Source organism: Colobus angolensis, unplaced genomic scaffold, assembly GCF_000951035.1.
Source record: "Colobus angolensis palliatus isolate OR3802 unplaced genomic scaffold, Cang.pa_1.0 Scaffold592, whole genome shotgun sequence".
NCBI classification, from domain to species: Eukaryota; Metazoa; Chordata; class Mammalia; order Primates; family Cercopithecidae; genus Colobus; species Colobus angolensis.
Window position 1 is genome coordinate 803,746 of NW_012119510.1, and position 21,518 is coordinate 825,263.

At 37.9% G+C, this 21,518-nt stretch overlaps 1 protein-coding gene across 2 annotated transcripts in view; it reads left to right on the forward strand.

Annotated features, from left to right (window-relative positions):
• Positions 1-1,898: 1,898 nt before the first annotated feature.
• The window catches only part of TBC1D23 (TBC1 domain family, member 23), a 65,406-nt gene continuing 45,786 nt past the window's right edge, over positions 1,899-21,518 (forward strand). For both annotated transcript variants that reach the window (XM_011962508.1, XM_011962509.1), the window contains exons 1-2: positions 1,899-2,147; positions 20,012-20,123. In XM_011962508.1, coding sequence (XP_011817898.1) covers positions 2,095-2,147; positions 20,012-20,123 — 165 coding nt within the window. In that variant the 5' untranslated portion in view covers positions 1,899-2,094. The remainder of the gene's footprint in view (positions 2,148-20,011; positions 20,124-21,518) is intronic.

Sequence of the window (21,518 nt, forward strand, 5' to 3'; positions counted from 1 at the left end):
AGGTTGCAGTGAGCTGAGATCATGCCACTGTACTCCAGCCTGGGTGACAGACTGAGATTCTGTCTCAAAAAAAAAAAAAAAAAAACCCAATGACACAAATCCCCAGAAGATACTATCGCTAGACAATTTTGGTTGAAATCTTGTCCCCAATGGGTTATACATCACTAAGATATTGACCCTATCTATACCTGGCTCCCTAATTTGTGAGGACTAGTGCAAAATTAAAACCAGTGTCTCCTTGTTCCCAAATTATTAAGAATTTCAAGATGGCAACACTAGAGCGTGAAATTAAGCACAGAGCTCTTCTAAGCATGTGGTCTCATGCTATTGCATAGACTACATGCCCATGAAGCTGGCTCTGGCTCCATTAAAGAACACAGAAGTCAGAACTTTCCACTTTACTTTGACAGAATAAAGAACTGTTTAAAAATGTCAAGTGACATATTTTTAATGGGAAAATATTCTACTAGAGACTATAAAGCAGTTGCTGATTTAATTATACTCAAAATGAATCATAATTGAGTACTAGAATCTTCCTAACCAGTGAGCAACCGCTTCTCATGTCAATGACTGAATAGGTTTTAAAACCATTTTTTGAAAAGTTTCTGAAAACCTACTGGCAACAATTGAAGGGACCCAGGGGAGGTCCTGAATATTAGAATGGTAATGTGACCTAGATTCACGTATTTTATTCTTTTTGATAGAGGGCATCTAAAGTCTCATTCTATGTTAAAAGAAATGTTCCCTAACAGAGGACTGAACATTACAGAGATCCGGGTCTTGGAAGTGGGTGCAGTACCACGCAGATCTGTATTATTTCCTTTTAGGGAAGAGAGTGAACATGTTTTTGGTTGTAAATGAGATAGCTGTACTATGTTTTGTATTTAAGAAGAAATAGGTTTTAAAATTATGAAACACTTTACATACCTAAGTATAGACTCTATAAAGAATACTGGCCACCTATGTGGCCACCTTGGGCCCTTAATAAAATATTAAAAAATTAATGCAAACTCCTCCCTTTCCCTGAATGTAACTGCCATTCCGAGATTTCCATGTATCATTCCCCTGCATTTTAAGCTCATATGGATCTATTTTTAATATACTGTCTTTCAAACACCAAATATAAATGATACCATACTTTACCTATCCGTCTGCCATCTGTTTTGCTCATTTAACAGCGTATTTTTCAGATGTATCCATATTGTTACATGCAGTACTACTTCATCACTGTTGTTTTCAGGACTTGCAAAAGCATTTCTTTAGGTCCATCCTCCCGAGTGTGTGCTCATCCCAAGGCTCCGGTGGTGGCCAAGTGTCCGCCCATGTGGTGTGAAGGGGAAGTGGAATGGGAAGAGGATTTTGGCAGCTCTCCTTGCCTGGAATTCCAGTCCTAGAATTCTAAATTCGGACTTGATCTTTCAGACTGTTAGGAAGATATATTTAAGTTAGGAGGCTAGAACGTATCTCCTTTAGTATTTAGCTTGATTTACAACTTTTAAATATTCAGACAAAAGGTATGTGGGCCTTCACTTATACTTTTGACGGGGCCTCACAAATAGGGGTGGTCTGCCCCTTTCCTTACGTCCCACTTCTTTCTTCAAATTAAATTGCTACAGCAGGAAATTACTGAACTGTGGCTCTTCTACGTCCGCCTTCCCTGTGTCAATTCCCATTTCCCTGGCTTTCTCAAATAGTTAGGACTCTAAATTCTAACTTTGTTAATTTCGACGCCAAGCTGGAATGAAGACGCTAACTGGCGCCAAAAACAGACGCTGTTATCACACAAGGCCTCCAACTGGGACGGCTCCCATAGAGCTCCGCCCACCCCGCCCAGTCCGCGGCACCGTGGCATCCTGGGACATGTAGTCTTTGGAGGGGCAGCTGCCTCCACCAAGTCTCCTCCCCCAAGACGCTGCCTTTCGGCCTCGGGACGCCGTGACGCTGCGTTCCTGCAGTCCCTTGCCACCTCCCTCTTTCTTCCAGTCTGGGGAAGCTCAGTGCTGGACTTCCGAAGACCTTTTACGACATTGGGTCTCGGAGTTGGTCTCAGCGCGGGATCCACTTTTCGGCAAAGTGACGTGGACGTCAACAGCAATGGCGGAAGGAGAAGAGGTCCTGCCGCTGCCAACGTCGAGCGGCGACGGCTGGTGAGTGAAAGCCAGGGCTAATTCCCAGTGCCCCTTTATTCTTCCTTCTCAACATCCTGCCGGTCCCCGAGGAGACGTCTGGCGTCCGTATAGAACGGAGAGGCCGGTCCTAGGCGAAGTCCGGTGCCGTGCCCCGCCCCCTCTGCCTGCCCGGTGCCCCCTGCCTGCCTGGTTCTGCCCAAGGGACTGGGGCGGGACTCCCAAGGAGAGGGGTGTCATCCAGGTGCTGGGCCCAACGGTCCTCCCATGTCGTCCGTCAGTCTCCAAAGTGTCCTGGAGAGGGTGGCTTCAGGGCTGGGTTTGGCCGGAGTCCCTGGCTGTGGGAGTTGGAGTAGGCTGAAGACGGAAGTTTGTTGGATGCAGATCTGAGGCACTAAAATACAATATGAAGAAAAGATGTTTTGAAATGACCACTGCGAACTTTGCCTGAGGGTTCAGAGGTTGACCCCGGGAGGATCCCTTCCACGTAGTTGGTATACTTTTTTAAAATTCTGGCTGTTATCTCGTTTTGTATTCCAACAGTTTTCATCATGCGTCTCCTTCACGCAAGTCGTCTTTTCCCCTACTACCATGTTTCTCACAGCTCGATTTCTGAGCTTTGGATGCAGTGTGGGACTTTGCTCTTGCTGCACCCAAGGTTTTGCATGCTTACCTGATTTATACTCGGGATTGTGGGGGAGGACCGCCAATAATTTTTTGGTAAATTGCTTACCCAGTGTTAATCTTTGGGAAAGGCTTCTACTTTTGAAATAGTTGATCTCACAATACGTTGTTATGTTCTACAACATCACTTTTGAAAAAGGGACCTTTAGAGGCTTGTCTCAGTTTTACAGTTGATCTAAGTGTATTGACCACATGTATTAGTTTTGGGTTTACTTGTTATATTGTATGTGTACAGCTCATGGGCACTTTAAAAATAATATAGGACATTCATAGACCTCGACTTTAATCCCAGAGGAAAAAAATGGAAATCGTTGAAAGGGATAGATAATTAGTAATTAAGATATTCAGCTCTCCATTAGCAGACATCAAACATTCCTTAGCGCTGGGCTCTCCAAGGTGTCAGAGGAAACTTCATGGTGATCTAGATGTAGTTTTTTTTCTTCAACTTGCTTATGTTGGAGTTGGGGAGGTATAACAAGGTAAAATTAATCTCATTCTTTGTGAGTGTGATTAAAAGTATTACGAGAGGTTGGCAGTGGGGGCTGGGGCAGTTGGAGTCACTGGTGGAAAACTTCATGAAAGCAGCAGCATTTCAATTAGGCTTTGAAGAATGAGTAGGATTTAAACCCCAGGGCTGTCTGGTAGAAGCCACATGTTGTAATTTAAAATTCTCCAGTAGCAGCATTAAAAACTAAAAAGAAGCTGGGCGCGGTGGCTCACGCCTGTAATCCCAGCACTTTGGGAGGCCGAGGCGGGCGGATCACTTGAGGTCAGGAATTCAAGACCAGCCTGACCAACATGGTGAAACTACGTCTCTACTAAAAATACAAAAGTTAGCGGGGCGTGGTGGCGCGTGCCTGTAATCCCAGCTACTCAGGAGGCTGAGGCAGGAGAATCGCTAGAACGCGGGAGGCAGAGGTTACAGTGAGCGGAGATCGAGCCACTGCCCTCCAGCCCGGCGACAGTGTGAGACTCCGTCTCAAAAAAAAGGAAAAAAAACTGAAAAGAAACAGGTGAAACCAGTTTTAATAATCTATTTAACGTATTTCAACATGTAATTAGTTTAAAAATTATATAATTTTACATCTTTTTTGTGCAAAGTCTTCAAAATCCAATGTGCATCTTACATCTACCTTATATTTCAGTTTGGTCTAGCCACATTTCAGATATTAAATATCCACACATGGCTTGGGGCTAACATATTGGTGCAGAATCAGATTAAGAGATGGGAAAGGCCTCTGAATGGAGTAACAGCATAAGCAAGGGCGTAGACAAGGCAACTAATTTGTTTTGAGAGTAAGAATGAGACCTACCTGGTTGGAGAGAAGTTGCAGAAAAATACGTCTTTTTGCTTCTGGTATCCTGCAAGAATGGCAGGAGAAAAAAAAAATAGGTCTGGAAAAATAGTAAAAAAGTTTTTAAGTAATTAAAAGAACCTTTTAAGAATCAGTGACAGACATTACAACACTTTTCAGAAAGTGACCTAGTTGATTATAGCCTGAAGTTTGCTGTTTTGGAACGGTGAATTGTATCATAAACTGGCCTTAACCAGCTCATTGAGTGCCATGAGGGGAAATGTTTCCACAGTTAAGGTGACTCTGGGGAGTTCTTAGATTTGAGGGATTGTGAGCATGTTCCTGGTTCGCAGAGGCAGAGGACATGGAGTGAATGTTTACTAGAGATAACATTTGTTCTCTTGTAGGATTGCTGTATCTTTCGTGTGTCTTTGTATTTTTGCTGGTTTTATTTTCATGAATGGAGGAACACTGACATGGTCAGTGATTTCTGTTTTCCCTCCATCCTCTTCTAATCTTTCTCCTTTTTCTTCTAGCACTCTCATCGTCCCCCCAGAAGAGGGTTTGGATAGAGTCAGGAAGACTTTGGGATTGGGAGCCATAGGTTCAATAAAGCCTGTGTTCTTAGAGTGCTTGGTGAATGGGTTATAGAATGGGGATGCTTTACTCTTTTTTTATTTTGTTTTTAAGAAACGAGGTCTCGCCATGGCGCCCAAACTAGCCTCATACTCATGAGTAGCTGGGGACTACAGGTGTGCCCCATCCGTCTGGGTGTTTTACACTCTCTTTATCTTTCCTCCCCCTCCGTCCCTCGCTCTCTTTCTCTCTTTTTGGAGCAAATGTTTTTAACTCCGTCAGATGGAGATTTTTCTAAAATATATCGTATATCTTACTGCCTAGCTCAAACTCATCTTAATGACTTGAGTCATTCAGTTTACAAATGTAATTTAAGGATAAAACTACATGTCTGTCCTCAAGGAATTTATGGTCTAGATACAGGAGGCATGTTTGAGAACATGGATTACAGTTGTGTTATTGTAATATGGTGAGACTTTTGGGACCTATCTAGACAAATTGTTGCTATGCTAAATGACACAGCAGTCCCTTTTCGAGATTGCTTTTTGTAAGTTTTTCCTATTTTCTTTTTTTTGTCGGTAGTATCTCTTAATTTGTTCCTAGTCTGTGAAACTAAGTCATTGAACTTGTTAAAATTGTATATACATTCTTAAAAAGGCTCAGGATGGACCTTGAAGATCTTAAAAGTATGTGGACTCTATGACATTGTTTTTGCTGATTTTCAGTTATGTTCTAGTTCAGTGCGTCTCAAAATTTAAATGTGCATTGGAATTATCTGGGGAGCTTGTTAAAATGCCACCCAGGTAATTGTAGTTGTGATTCAGTAGATTTTGAGGTGGAACTTGAGATTCTGTTTCTGACTAGCTGCTGGGTGTTGCCGATTATGGTGGTTTATGGACCACACTTTAGTTATCAGGGTTCTAGATTATATGTATATCAGAATGAGTAGGTCAGAGGAATTTGTATATGTCACATTGTATCACCTTACATGTTATACTAAAATGCGTGTAATTACATGACTTATCATTGCTCTTTAGATAATGAACTTCTCAAGGGCAGTGGCTGATAAAAGGCAGGAGACTCAGTAAATGTTTGTTGAGTGAATGTACGCATGAATGAATAAAGACTTTCATATAATTATGTGCAATAGCATACTAAGCTGTCATTTCATACGAATTTCCTGACTCCAGTGTTTTTGTGAGCTGTGGAATTGTCTGTTGGTATAATGCTTATTCTTTATGGAAAGCCAGAGTAATCAGAAAATGCCTCGTCTTTCAAGCTCTCTGGGATTCAGCCATGTAAGCTCAAAGGGTGTGCTGAAATTCTTGTAAAAATGCTTATAGTTAGTTTGAAGTGATTTGAATTTAATTTTAAAAAATTAATATAAGTTGTGAGAATCTGGATTTGTAAAATCAAACATGTTGAATTGTTACAGTGAAAAGATTGGTAATTACCCTTCTTGGTATTGAAGAAAAATAGCACTGGATTTGAACATATGTTCTCATTTTCCAAGACTTTCTTCCTGAAATAATGTCTAAAGATCTAAAGTCATAACTTAAAAATTGTTTTGGTATTGACTTTAATTATATAACTGTTGAAATTGGGAGTTTGTTTAATTAAAAAATGTTACTTAATATTCAGCTTTTAGTGTTTTTTATTGCTAAAATCTTCTTAAATTATTGCTAAACTTTTCTTAAAATTGTAAAAATATCAATTCCACAAGAATCTTCTATTGTTGTTAATCTGAGATGTGAGTAGGAATTGTTTGAGAATAAGAAGTTATTTTTCAAAGTTTTCTTTACTCTGTAAATAGTACTATCAGTGCTCCCTGTTTAATAATCATTAAAATATGAGAAAAGATTTAAATGTCATTTAAGAACTAAGTGTTTGAAATTTCAGATATGATATAATCAATAAAGAAATATGTTAAATACAAAAGAAAAAGTAACTTTGTTTAAGAAGAACATTGTCTACTTGTGGAACTGGGAAGGCTAGATACTACTTTAGAAGAAATGAGAAAATGAACTTCATTTGTTGAATTGGGGTTATGATATGACAGTTACTTGATTTTGTAAACTATAATTAGAGGGCAGGCAAAGAAATGAAAAAGACATACTGTTTACATTAAAGTCTTTAATTATAATGTAAATTTTATAATTTTTAAAGGTAATTTTTTTTTTTTGAAACGGAGTCTCATTCTGTCACCCAGGCTGGAGTGCAGTGGCATGATCTTGGTTCGCTGCAACCTCTGCCTCCTGGGTCCAAACGATTCTCCTGCCTCAGTCTCTCAAGTAACTAGGATTACAGGCATGTGCCACCATGCCCGGCTAATATTTGTATTTTTAGTAGAGATGGGGTTTCTCTACTAAAACCATGTTGGACAGGCTGGTCTCGAGCCCCTGACCTCAGGTGATCCACCCTCCTTGCCCCCCACAGTGTTGGGACTACAGGCGTGAGCCACCACGCCCAGCCTAAAGGTAATTCTGAAGTAATAATTCACTTCTAGGATTTTGTTTCCTGTAGATGTTTTAATATCCATAATTTGAGTTAGCAATTGCTTTTTGCATGCTAAATAAATGTATTTCAATTAATTCATTTTTATCTCTGTGTACTCACTGCAGAGAGGGGACAAGTGCATTCCCTATGTAAGTACAGTGAGCAATTCAGAGCACCCAGTTAAATATACTGCAGTATGCAGCCAACTTTTCAGTAGGAGTCTTCTGGACAGAATTGAGAAAATATGCTTGACAAAGCATTTCTGCTGCATAGTGCTGAAATGTGGATTCTTTTTGGTATAAAGACAGTGCCTTTTCTCATGTGTCAAAAAGCAAAATAGAGTTTAGCAAAAACATTCTCAGTTCAGCAAACATTCACTGAATAGTGGTTATATTGAAGCTGCTGTGTAAGGTTTTAGAAAAAAATTTGAAACAGTTTTAAGACCAGGAATGTGCATTGTGCTGCCTTCCTTGGACACTTTAATTTTGTCATCATTTTATCTCTAGGAATACTGTGTGAAAATAACTTCTGAAGATATCTAAATGCTGGTGTTTTGGAAATTACAGGCTCTAGCAGAAAAGAATAGGATTAAACAGTTTGAAAAGGAGCAGGGCTTAAAATGAGTTAGATATTGAGAATTACAGATGGAAAGCAAGTAAGTACCTTCCATTAAGCTCATAAAATCAAATTCTTTCTTATAGAAATAAAGAACATAAGAGCCACTTAAACCTATTTTTCTGAAATTTACTGTCTATTTGTTTTAAGGGTCTGCCTAACTTTTTAACCTGAGTTAAGAAAATAATGTCTAATTACATCATTTGTTGCAAGTCTTCATCTGTTTTCTTGATGCTTAAAGGAGTTTTTTCTTATCCTTTAGCTGGCATTGCAGTTGATAGTTGGGTAGGAATCTTGTAGTGTTTGCTTCTTTTTTAAAGTAGTTGTTACATTAAACTAGTTGTTATGGTGGTATTTAATAATTTTAGCAAGGAGATACAGGTCGAATATCTCTTTGGAATGCTTGTATTATACTTAACCAGTTGAGCATCCCTAATCAAAAATCTGAAATCCATAATGCCTAAGTGAACATTCCTGTGAGTATCATGTTGGTGCTCAAGAGTTTCAGATTTTGGAGTTGGGATTCTTGGATTTGGGATGCTCAACCTATATAAGAAAATACTATACATTTACATAGAGCATTACTCTTTATATATAATGCTTATATAAACATTTCATTTTGATCTTAAAACAGCTCTATGAGAAAGCATAGTTATGCCTTGGGCGTGGTGGCTCATGCCTGTAATCCTATCACTTGGGGAGGCCAAGGTGGGAGGATTGCTTGAGCGTAGAAGTTCAAGACCATCCTGGGCAACATAGTGAGGCCTTGTCTCTACTAAAAATAAAAAAAATTAGCCAGGCTTGGTGGCACACACTTGTAGTCCCAGCTACTTGGGAGGTTGAGGCAGAAGAATTGCTTTAATGGGGGAAATCGAGGCTCTGCAGTGAGCTATGATCACTCCACTGCACACCAGCCTGGGTGACAGAGCGAGACTCTGTCTCTACTAATAATAATAATAATGTACATGTGTTATTTTTCCTTTGAACAGTTTCTAACCTTTGTTTTAAAGCCTCTGTGCATCACTTGGTGATGCAAAAGATTCGTCTCATATATGTGTGCAGTTTGAATACCAGAAATCCTTTATTTTGTGAATTCCATTTAGATTAATAACCATCAGCATAAAATTCAGTGAAATCCTCTTATGAAAAAAAATCTTCTCTGATGGTTTCAGTCCAGCTTAAAAAAAAAAAAACCCCAATATGTATTTCTTTGTCAAACTATGATCCCCATTGGCATAGTACCCTTGAGAATTGTTGTTTCTTTATAACAACTATGTTTCTGAAATGATAGTTTCAAGACAGGGAATGTTGGTGACACTTCTTTTATCGTTACACTTTGGATAAAGTGGAAATTTGTAATAGACATAGGTAATACCTCTCTCTGACTTCTTGCTGTTTTCATACCGCTCTCTGTCTTAAGCAAAAGATACACTCTATTTTTAGTTTCCAAATAGTTAGTGGGGGTAAAAAAGCAAGGATGCATTTCTTAGTGCCTTAAAATACTGAAAAGTCACCCCATATATATAGATAGAAGGGAACAGTGTTGAGGATTTTTATTTCGTGAAAGCATGGAAGAAGAAAGGATTTAGAGTACTCGCTGAAGTTGACTGCTCATTAGAGAAATTACTCTCCAATTTTGTAGTCATAATCTTACAGCAAATGCATTGCAACATTATACATGTAGTTATGAGAAACTTTTTTGTGTGTATCTTTTTATTTTTTACTTAGGCAACAACTGAGTTCTTTTCTTAGCAGAGAAAAGGGCACCATTGGTACCGTTGGTGTAATTTGATCTACATGGATTGTAGGTCAAAAATAAATCTAAGATTTAGAACACCTGTTCCATTTGTAGTTAATTTTAGTAGCTTATGAAATAACATTTCTGTGATCTCTATCTCTTTTGCCTATTGCATACAGTGATGAAATACTGTAACTGTTAAGTTTGGCTTGTCAAGCCAAGAGGACTAGATTTAGCACCTTCTTTACTTGGCCCAAGATCATGATTAAAACACAAATTCTAGGGAAGATTACATTATTCATAAGGGAATCTCCCAAAGCTGTTTTTGTGGATCTGGTCCTAATGCAAAGTTTTACATTTTTTTTTAAAGCTGGCGAATGGGTGTTTTTCCCCTTGGCATATAAATTTGTAACTTGTTAAAATGCTTGTAACAAGCATGTCTGATTCTGACACAAATCTAGATAACTTCACAATTATCAAATTGTATCAAATTGTGTTCTCTCAAGACTTTAAGTCGTCAAGTTCTTTCTGAATGTGCTATCATACTATTGAAATACTTGGAAAGTTTTGATGGTTTGAGGTTGGTATTTAAAAATAAGTTGCACAAGACATAGTGTGGTCATTGAGCTCCATGCGTATCTACTGTACAAGTGAATCTGTAACAAAGTTATTCTCTTTTCATTTCTACCAAATGTCATACAAAATATTCAAGAACTAAGTAAGGAGTTTTGTTATGGTAGTACTTTGTAACCAGCGTCCTAATAATAGTAGCAAAATAAGTTCAGACAAAGCTTTGGTCCTGATGTCTCATTACCTGGGCATTAAGAAACCCCCAGAAATGTGGTGGCACAAATTAAGCCATGAAGCCACAATTCAGTACATGCAGCTTGCCACTGCTTGCTCACTGTTCCACAGTTTGCCAGTGCTTATGACTAATTAGCTGTTCACTTTAGAGTTTTAAATAATTGGTCAGAGGCTTATACCTGATTAGGATATATACATGGACAAGCTGGGCTGTCAAGGTTTAATCTGTGCTCACAGTGGTTTACATTCTAAACAAATATGAATAAACTGCACCTCATAGGCACTCTCACCTCTGTTCAACAGGATTTAGATGATAGGACTTGGACTAGAACCTTGGAATAGCCATCTGGCATGTAAGCTACATAAGAGCATTGACGTTTTTTTCTGTACTACATCCCCAGTGCCTCACACAGTGGGTAGCCTGTAGTAGGTGCTCAGTACATATATGTGGAAGGTTTGAATAAAAGAAGACTTATGTCAGGGAAGGAAATGATTCAGAATATGGGTTAGGAAAGCAGAGAAAAATCTAAAAGAGAGTGTTTTAAGGAGACAGTCAAATTTTGCAGTGTTTGTAAAGGGGACAAGAGCTGAGAAAGATGACTAATGACTTCTGGAGGTTTTGGGTGAATGAGAGTGTTTAGGTGAGTGGAGACTACTGTTTTCAAGGAAGTTGAACTGTAGAGGGAAGGAGAGAGGTGACTTTTTGATGGGAAGTAGGTTATATTTATATATAGGACCCTTCAAGTAAGTAAATGTGAAAATTTTAAAGGAAAGGAGATAATCACAGGTTATATTTTTGAATGCTAGAAGTACTTTCATTGAAGATTTCTCAGTTCTTTTTTTTCTCTTGGCTCTGTTTAATACTGTTAGCGGACTCACAGGTTTGAATAATATCCTATGCAACAGAAATAACATATTTAAGATGTTTACATGTCAGGCTTTGGGCTTTTATTGATTTCCCAGTAGTGTAGCTTTTGTATTTTTATATTAAGAAAACAATAATAAATCTTAGACCTTGGCCACTTTAAGATACAAAATTAATTTTTTAATGTGGTAACTGGATTTTCTTTGTAATTTCTCTGTACTCTGCTATTAAGTGTAGAGTGATTACATATATTATAGGCCCTACTTGGTCCTTTTAAAACTGCTAGTCTTCATTATTTTTATAATTACAGAAAAGGATTCAATTTTAAGAATTTTGAAGATTAGTAAAGCTGACTTAGCTTAGTTGATAGACTGAGAGGCTTCATGAATTTAAAACATTTTTTTTTCCAACCCAGAAAACATTCTATTAATATCTTAGTGTTTTAGATTTGGTTAAGAAATGAGGTGGAGACGATACAGAGAGTGGTCCCTATGGAGTGGTGAGGATCAAAGAAGGATGAGAAATGAAAGGGGGTTGACAAGAGAGGGAAGAGAGACATTTAAGATGAGGGAAAAGTTGTTACATATTTTGTCAAGAATTCTTTGTGAAAGGAACAACCAAAAGTTTGGTAGCTGGATGGCAAGGGAAAGTGTGGAGACGTTTTTGTGGTGAACATTGCTATTTCTAATGACAATTTTTGAGCATATTGTCTCGGAGGAAAGAGCCAGTAGAGACAGAAGTGGAAGATAGGAGAGAGGGGATAATGGATGGCACATGGCTTCTGAAAGATTGGGGAGTGAGTGGAGATCACAGCCAGGTGAAGTTATCAGTCTTAGACTAGAGAAGAGATAGTTAAGTCTCCTGTGGATACAGGAAAGAAGAAAATAATGACTGGAATAATAAGTTGCTTATGTTTGTTTGTTTTTGGAGGGGGCTGAGATCAAAGGGAAGAGAAGCCTGCTGGCCTGTATTTTCTCTTTGGAGTCATAAGTAAAGTCACATGAGGTAAAGTGGCCGGGTAAGGAGTCTGAAGTAAGTGGTGAATAGATTTCCAGGCATTATTGTTATATGATAGCATCATAGAGTTGTCTTATTTTCCCAAGAAGCCCACATTGAGTAGAGTATAGGAACAAAGAAGGCAGACTGGTTAGATTAACCTAATGTTAGGAATTTGCAGCTTTCTGAATGTGACAGAAAGACCAAGGAGTGAAGAAGTCAAGGGTGTTGTCAAGAATATGCTTTAAGTTTTGGGCCATGGAATCAAGACTGAGGACATAAAGTGAAGCCACATGAAGACTCTTCTAACTAATCCCTGCCACCCTTCCATCCTTTACCTTTGTCTCCATCCACAGGGAGTGTGGGGAGGATGCTTACTCCCTCAAATTAATTATTTTCTCCACTCAAAAATTGAGCCACATATTTTTATATCTTTTATGTTACTTCCAAATTTATCATACTGAAAACCTTTAAAATACAGTTTGTTGTCAGCTATAAGTTGAACTTGTTTAGCCTGTTTATACTTCCAGTATTAAGTATTGGAGAGCTAGAATGAAACAGTTTAAAGTAGCACATATGCCACGTTGTTTCCTACTTAATGATTCTGTAAAGTATCCTTTCTTAAGTAACAGTTACTTAATACGCTAAGCAAAGAAGTAATATGTTTGAGAACATGCAGTATTTCATTTTCCGTTCCTGCCTTAGATTGCTAGGGGTAATGACCTCCAGAGATGACACAAACAAGTGGGAAAACATTCCATCCTCATGGATAGGAAGAATCAGTATTGTTAAAATGGCCATACTACCCAAAGCAATTTGTAGATTCAGTGCTATTCTCATTAAACTACCGTTGACTTTCTTCGCTGAACTAGAGAAAACTATTTTAAAATTCATATGGAACCAAAAAATCCCGAATAGCCTAGGCAGTTCTCAGCAAAAAGAACAAAACTGGAGGCATCATGCTACCTGACTTCAAACTACACTACAGGGCTACGGTAACCAAAACAGCATGATACTGGTACAAGAACAGACACATAGACCAATGGAACAGAATAGAGAACCCAGAAATAAGACTGCACACCTACAACTATCTGATCTTCAATAAACCTGACACAAGCAACGGGGAAAGGATTCCCTATTTAATACATGGTGTTGGGATAACTGGATAGCCATATGCAGAAAATTGAAACTGGACCCCTTCTTTACACTGTATACAAAAATCACCTCAAGATGGAAATCTAAAAACTATGAAAACCCCAGAATAAAACCCATGGAATACCATTCAAAATTATATTTTCAGTATAATTGAGTTTATTATAAATATATATGTCTATAAATATATATGTCTGTAAATACACACACGACAAACTGAAAAGTAATTAACAAAAAGTGATTATCTCATGGTAATGGAATTGTGGTTGGTTTTTAATTTTTTTTATGCATTGGCAAAATTCTCTAAAATGATTATGGTTAAAAAGTCATTTTAAGAAAGTAAGCTATTGTTCAGTAATAATAACAAAAGTAATAGTATTCATGGATTCTGTTTATTAAAGAATTATGTAGCCAAGCATTGCGCTGAATGTTTTGTGTTTAGAAACTTATTTAAGCATTAACTGACCCTGTAAGATAAGCACTGTGGTGCTTTTTCCTTTTGTAAGGTCACATGGCTGTTGAAGGGCCAAAATTGAAACCTGGATCTGATACTGAAGCTCAAATGTATGAATTTTTATAATATATTAGAGTTTTTTTTTAATTGTGGTAAAATATACATAATGTAAGAAGTTTACCATCTTAACCATTTTTCAGTGTGCATTAGTATTAAGTACATTTACATTGTTGTGCATATAATCTCTAGAACTCCTTTCATCTTGCAGAACTGAAACTTTGTATCTGTTAAAGAGCTCCGCATTCTCCCATCCCTCTGCCCTGGTAACCTCTATTCTGCTTTCTGTCTCTATGAATTTAACTACTCTAAGTACCTCATATAAGTGGCATTGTATAGTATTTGTCTTTTTGGGACGGATTTATTTCACTTACCATAATGTCGTCAAGGTTTACCTACGTCATAGCATGTGTCAGAATTTCCTTCCTTTTTAGGCTGAATAATAGTCCGTTATATCTATACTTAAAGTACACCCCCCCATTTTGTTTCTTCATTCATTCCTCAGTGAATGGACACTCGGTTTGCGTTCACCTTTGGGCTACTGGGAATAATGCTGCTGTGAACACATGTATACAAAAGTCTCTTTCAGACTTTGCCTTCAGTTCTTTCAGACATTCCAGGATATGGAATTGCTGAATTGTGTGGGACGTTTATTTTTAATTCTTTGTGAAACTGTCATACTGTTTTCCATAGTGGCTGCATCGTTTTGCATTTCCACTAACTACACAAGAGTTCACAGCTTTGTCAACACTTGTTATTTTATGTTTTTGAAAGTAGTAGTCATCCTAATGAGCGTGACGGGTTCTTTGGTTTGGTTTTATTGTTTTTTGTTTGTTTGTTTGTTTTTTGAGACAACGTCTTTTGTAGCCTGTGTTTTGAGACAGGGTCTCGTTCTGTAGCCCAGGCTGGAGTGCAGTGGTGTGATCTTGGCCTTACTGCAGCCTCTGCCTCCTGAACTCAGTTGATCCTCCTGCCTCAGCCTCTTGAGTACTTGGGACTACAGCCGCACACCACTGCAACTTGCTATTTTTTGTAGTTTTTGTGGAAACAGGTTTTTTTCCATGTTGCCCAGGCTGGTCTCAAACTCCTGGGCTCAAGCCATCCAACCAGAAGTGCTGGGATTACAGGTGTAAGCTACTGCCCCTGGCCTGATTTGGGTTTGGTTTTTGAGTGAGGTTTTAATAGACTTGATCTTTAAATTCTTTCAGACTTCTTGAAGAATAAATAATTAATAAATAATACATATATATCATACACTTAACCAGTTGAACTACTGATACTTATGTTCAAAATTAAGATAATTATAATAACCAAAAAGTTGAAAAAACTCAAAAACTCATTATGTGATGGATGGATAAGTAAAATATGGTATATTCATATACAGTGGACTATTTGACAATGAAAAGCATGCACTGATACATGCTACATTATGGGTAGATGTTGAAATGTTATGCTAAATGAAACCAGGCATAAATGCCACACATTATATGATTCCATTTATATGAAATATCCAGAATAGGTAAATATGTAGAGACAGAAAGTAAATTAGTGGTTGGCAGAGGCTGGGGGCAGGGTAGGAGGTGCTGGTGGGGAGGAATAGTGAGTGACTGCTAGTGGGTATGGGGTTTCTTTAAGTGAAGAAAGATACTTCTTAAAAAAAAAAAAGGAGATGAACTAAGTTTTGTTTCTTGTTTTTATGCCCTGTTTGGCGAGAGAGTGTGTACATTTAAACAGTTTTCATAAATTTTGAAATGATGGGAAAAATAAGTTTTTAGAACATGGTTGGGAGGAAAACCAAATTTAGAAAAATGTTAATATATAGTCATTTTTTGCTAGTGGGAGATTTTCTATAACTTTTTAAATTTTAGGAACAAAATATATGTAATCCAGTTGCTTTTAAAAATCATAATTTTTGTATGATTCAATATGGTTTATTCAGAAAATTACAAAATTTCTAATAATGAATTAATCATAGAAGCATTTGGAAGTGCATATTAAATTTGGTAGTGCTTGAAAATTCATGCTTCCTTCTCCCATACATTGTGCAAATGCTTCCATATGTTATTCACCATTTGGTGGAAGAAGAAAAATCCAATTCATTTGCTAGCTTGAATATAAACATTAAACTAATTTCGTGTAAATCTAGTGACATTGTTTGCCTCACTCTAATTCTGAAGCAACTTGGGCTACAATGCTTAGAGTAGGTGATTTTACCACACAACATCAGGTAAGGGGATATTCTGTTATGTTTTATTTAGGTTTTGAAAATATGCTATTGATAGATCATGACAGGAACCTGTGGTATTATACCAACACGTGTTAATAGTTTAAAAGTCACAGAGTCAGGAGGAGGTGAGTTTCTCCTTCCTTCCAACCTCAGAAGCATTGGACTTGGTCTGTCCTGAACTTTCTGAGCAAAGTAGATAGTTTTGCTTATTTTTTGTATTTCCTAGAATAAATGGACAAGGCCTGTACTTTTCTGTTTTAAAACCTTGTCTGGGTGTCCAGTGTAACTGTACCAACCTTTAATTTGTAAGGTCAGTGAGAAGCTGCTATAAGGTCAAAGAAGACTGAACAAAACACAGTCCACCTACTCATACTACACCAGACATGGATTTTGCTTTTGTATGTTAGAATTGTATTACTTGTTTAAAAGTAGAAACTTGGTTTAGGGGAAGGGGAATTCTATTTGAGAGCTAAATGCCATAGAATTCTTATCTCTGCTTGATCCTTCTAGGAATTATTTACCTTAACAATTTTCAGCTCTTTACTACTTTTATAAGCACATTTATATTGTCGAAGGTCAACCTTTGGATGCCTTGTTCAGAAAATCATGTTACTTTTCATTATTTAGATTTGTAAGAAGTATCTTTTACTACTTAAGGTGTAGCATTTTCTAGTCTTCAAAGGAGCCCTTCCTGATGGTTCTACTGCTGGAGAGCACATTTGCGGTTCCCTGGGGACAGCATCAACCAATCCAACAGCAGGTGTATCAACAGAGATGTGCTTGTACATTATTGTGATTTAAAAAGTACTTTGAGGATTAGGCATTTTGCAACAAAATACAAGCTTTGTTGTCGGGAATAGTAAGGTATTTGGCAAAAATATTTCAAAAAGAAAAGAATTTTGCACTAAAAAGTGAATAATTCCAATTCTTCATTCATCTAGTAAAATAATTTCATCTCAGTAAGTAGTGTTTTTAGTCCCTCATTATTTGATACATTTGACCATTTAAATATATGATATTTATTCGCCAAAGATGCCATTAAATTTTCTTTGTTTCATGGTTACTAACAGCCTGCCTTGTACATTTTGGCCAGAAGAGAATAGATAAACCCCAGTGTTTATCAGCTATAGACCTGAACTCTGTCTTAACAGTAGACTTGAAATCTTTTTCTCTACCTCTCCCTTCCAACACTTCGGTGACCATATAACAAAAAAACTAAGTGTTTCTTCTGTGGTCACTAGTTATCTTCTGTTCCTATGAATTTGTAGTAGCTTTGTCAAGGAACCTTTCAAATACAATGAGTACTTTTCTGTTGAGTATGATCGTAAGTGATTACATTTTCATTTAATTCCTTTCCCTTAGGAGAGCAACATTTTATGAAATATATACATTTAAACTAATATTCTTAGATGCCTATCAGTGGGGAGGTTTTCATTGTCTTATTGAAAAAAATGAAGAGTGGGAGTAATTTATTTTCTTCAGAACCACAAAAATGGGACAAAAATCCTGATTTCCTGATCCTAGTGAGATGAACTGCCTTTTAGGCTGCTTCAAGGAATGTTATAAATTGTCCAGGTTATGAAGCTCTTAAAATTTGTGCAGATTTTTAATGTGTGCTGAAATCGTAAATAATGACTGAAACCTCAGTTTTTGAAAATTCCTAAGGAATTGAGTGATTTTCTTTCTTTTTTTTTTTTTTTTTTGAGACGGAGTCTCGCTCTGTTACCCAGGCTGGAGTGCAGTAGTGCAATCTCGGCTCACTGCAGCCTCTGCCTCCCGGGTTCAAGCAGTTGTCTGCCTCAGCCTGCCAAGTAGCTGGGATTACAGGCACTTGCCACCACGCCCGGCTACTTTTTTGTGTTTTTGGTAGAGATGGGGTTTCATCATCTTGGCCAGGCTGGGCTTGAACTCCTGACCTTGTGATCCACCCACCTTGGCCTCCCAAAGTGCTGGGATTACTGGCATGAGCCACTGCGCCCGGCCAGAATTGATAATTTAACTGGTTATTTTCTGTCTAGAAAACAATGTATACCTTTGTAAAAGTTTTAATTATTTTTACCTTATACAAATGAAATTAAATTCATACTCTTCTCTTAAACATAGTAGACTGAACAAAACTGCTTGGTAATTTACTTGATGATTGTTGCGGGAAGTCAGGGACCCTGAACAGAGGGACCTGCTGGAGCCACAGCAGAGGAATATGAATTGTGAAGATTTCATGGACATTTATCAGTTCCCAAATAATACTTTTATAATTTCTTTTACCTGTCTTACTTTAATCTCTTAATCCTGTTTTCTTCGTAAGCTGAGGATGTACGTCACCTCAGGACCACTATGACAATTGTGTTAACTGTACGAATTGATTGTAAAATGTGTGTTTGAACAAAATGAAATCAGTGCACCTTGAAAAAGAACAGAATAACAGCGATTTTTAGGGGAAATGGGAAGACAACCATAAGGTCTGACTGCCTGCGGGGTCAGGCAAAAAGAGCCATATTTTTCTTCTTGCAGGGAACCTATAAACAGACGTGCAAATAGGGAAGATATCACTAAATTCTTTTCCTAGCAAGGAATGTTGATATTAATACTCTCAGAAAGGAATTCATTCTTGGGGGGAGGTCTATAAACGCCGCTCTGGGAATGTCTGTCCTATGTGGTTGAGATAAGGACTGAGATATGCCCTGGTCTCCTGCAGTACCCTCAGGCTTACAAGGATTGGGAAACTCCGTCCTGGTAAATTTTTGGTCAGACCGGTTCTCTGCTCTTGAACCTTGTTTCTTCTGTTAAGATGTTTATCAAGACAATATGTGCACCTCTGAACATAGATAACAGGAGTTCTGCCTCTTGCCTTCAGAAGGATGTAATCTTTGTTCTGCTTTTTGCCCTTTGAAGCATGTGATCTTTGTGACCTACTCCCTGTTCATACACCCCCTCCCCTTTTGAAATCCTTAATAAAAACCTGCTGGTTTTGAGACTCTGGTGGGCATCACAGTCCTACTGATATGTGATGTCACCCCCGGTGGCCCAGCTGTAAAGTTCCTCTCTTTGTACTCTTTCTCTTTATTTCTCAGCCAGCCAACACTTATGGAAAATAGAAAGAACCTATGTTGAAATATTGGGGGCAGATTCCCCGATAGATGATGTGATATTATTTTTATTTAATATACCAATGGATCCTTTTTCCCCCTAACATTTATTTAATACTTATTTTAAGCTAGACACTGCTCTAGGCATGATATTGATATAGTCATTTACTAAATAGTCTCAGGCTGCAGTGTTTTGAATTCTTGACTGAATTGAGCATAATGTTAAGAACACGAATTCAGGAACCAGACTGTTAAAATTTGAATGCTGGCTCTACTGCTAATATGACACGTGACCATATACCATAATACTGGTAAACACCTGAAAGAATAGTAACTTTTTAATACCAATAAAGTTATTTCTTCAGTTGTCCCCTAAATGTCTATAACCCTTCTTTGCCTCCATTTTTGCATCTGTATGTGGGGTCAATAATGTAACCTACCTCATAGGGATTGTTATAAGGATTAAAAAGAACACATAAAATGTTTGAAATAGTGCCCCACACATAGTTGCTATGTAAAGACATTACCTCTGCTAGGAACACTATTATTACTGTGACTTCACAGTGCTGTCAGCTAGCTTGCCCCATCTCCTCTTTACATTAATCTAGGAAAAGACAACCAAACTGGTTACAACTAAGGGTAAAATGAGAGTAAATTGACTATATGAAGCCTGAGATTTCCCACCAAGAAAATATGTTGTGTATGCCTTGGCATTACATTTTGGCTGCTGAGAACTTTTGTGTCTTGGACAAGCCTTTAATAGGCCATGCTTATAAATGAATCTTGAATAAGAAAAACTATGAAGTAAAGTTTATTTTAATAAATAGGACTTTTTTTTAGGGAAAGAGATCTTGAAGAAGCTCTGGAAGCAGGAGGTTGTGATCTTGAAACTTTGAGAAATATAATTCAAGGAAGACCACTGCCTGCTGATCTGAGGGCCAAAGTTTGGAAGGTAACTGGAAACTAAAATGAATAAAATGTAATCACTGAAGAATAATATATTTAAAAGTTTGTTGCCTCAGCTGTCTTAGTTGCAGAAAACTTTATTATCTTATGAGCATGCCGCATCTAGAAGATTTATCAAACAGTAGCTTATTAAAATGTGTGTTTCTGTAGTGTTTGGTATATTTAACAATAATGGTTTAGATTTTGGAATGTAATATATGCTTTTGTAGCCATTAGAAATGGTGTTTATGGGGCCAGGCGCAATGGCTCATGCTGTAATCCCAACACTTTGGGAGGCTGAGGCGGATGGATCTCCTGAGGTCAGGAGTTCAAGACCCTCCTGGCCAACATGATGAAACCCCATCTCTACGAAGAGGCTGAGGCAGGAGAATCGCTTGAACCCAGGAGGTGAGGCTACAGTGAGCTGAGATAGCGCCACTGCCCTCCAGCCTGAGTGACAAAGTGAGACTCCATCTCAAAACAAACAAACGAAAAGAAGTGGTATTTATGAAAATTGTTTCGTGAAACAAGATACAATCAGTGAGTAATATAGGATGTATATTTGCAGATACAGAATGCTCATAGCAATGTTAAAAAAAAAAAAAGAAAGTATGCCTCTGGCTGTTGGGGTTATAGGAAATTTTCCCTTTGTTTTCCTCTGTGCAGCTATTCACCAGTGCATGTGTATTATTATTTTTTAAAATTTTGAATTAAGATGTTGTTATGATTACAAAAGAAATACATGTATTTGTGGAAACGTGCGACATAACAACCACAAAGGATAAAATAAAAATCTGTTATCTACCACCTATAGGTAAAACATGTAAGGTCTTGGTGCTTACCTTTTTACCTTTTTGTCCTGTGCATATATGTAACAGAAATGGAATTAAAACTGTTCATAGCATTCTGAGCATTTTATTATAGAAGTTTAAGTACATGCAAAAGCGTAGAACTTGTATAATGAACTCCCATGTGCCCGTAACCCAACTTTAACTGGTATCAACATTTAGGACAATGTTGTTTGATTAGTATCCTCATCCTTTCCCCCACACCCAACTCACTGGACTGTTTTAAAGCAAATCCTTGCTAGCATACTAAAAGTCTGAAACATTTAAAAGAATGGTAATTCCTGGCCGGGTGCAGTGGCTCACGCCTGTAATCCCAGCACTTTGGGAGGCTGAGGCGAGTGGATCACCTGAGGTTAGGAGTTTGAGACTAGCCTGGCCAACATGGTGAATCCCCATCTCTACTAAAAATACAACAATGAACTGGGTGTGGTGGCGGATGCCTGTAGTACCAACTACTTGGGAGACTGAGGCAGGAGAATCGCTTGAACCCGGGAGGCAAAGAGGTTGCAGTGAGCTGAGATCATGCCACTATGCTCCAGCCTGAGCAACAGAGC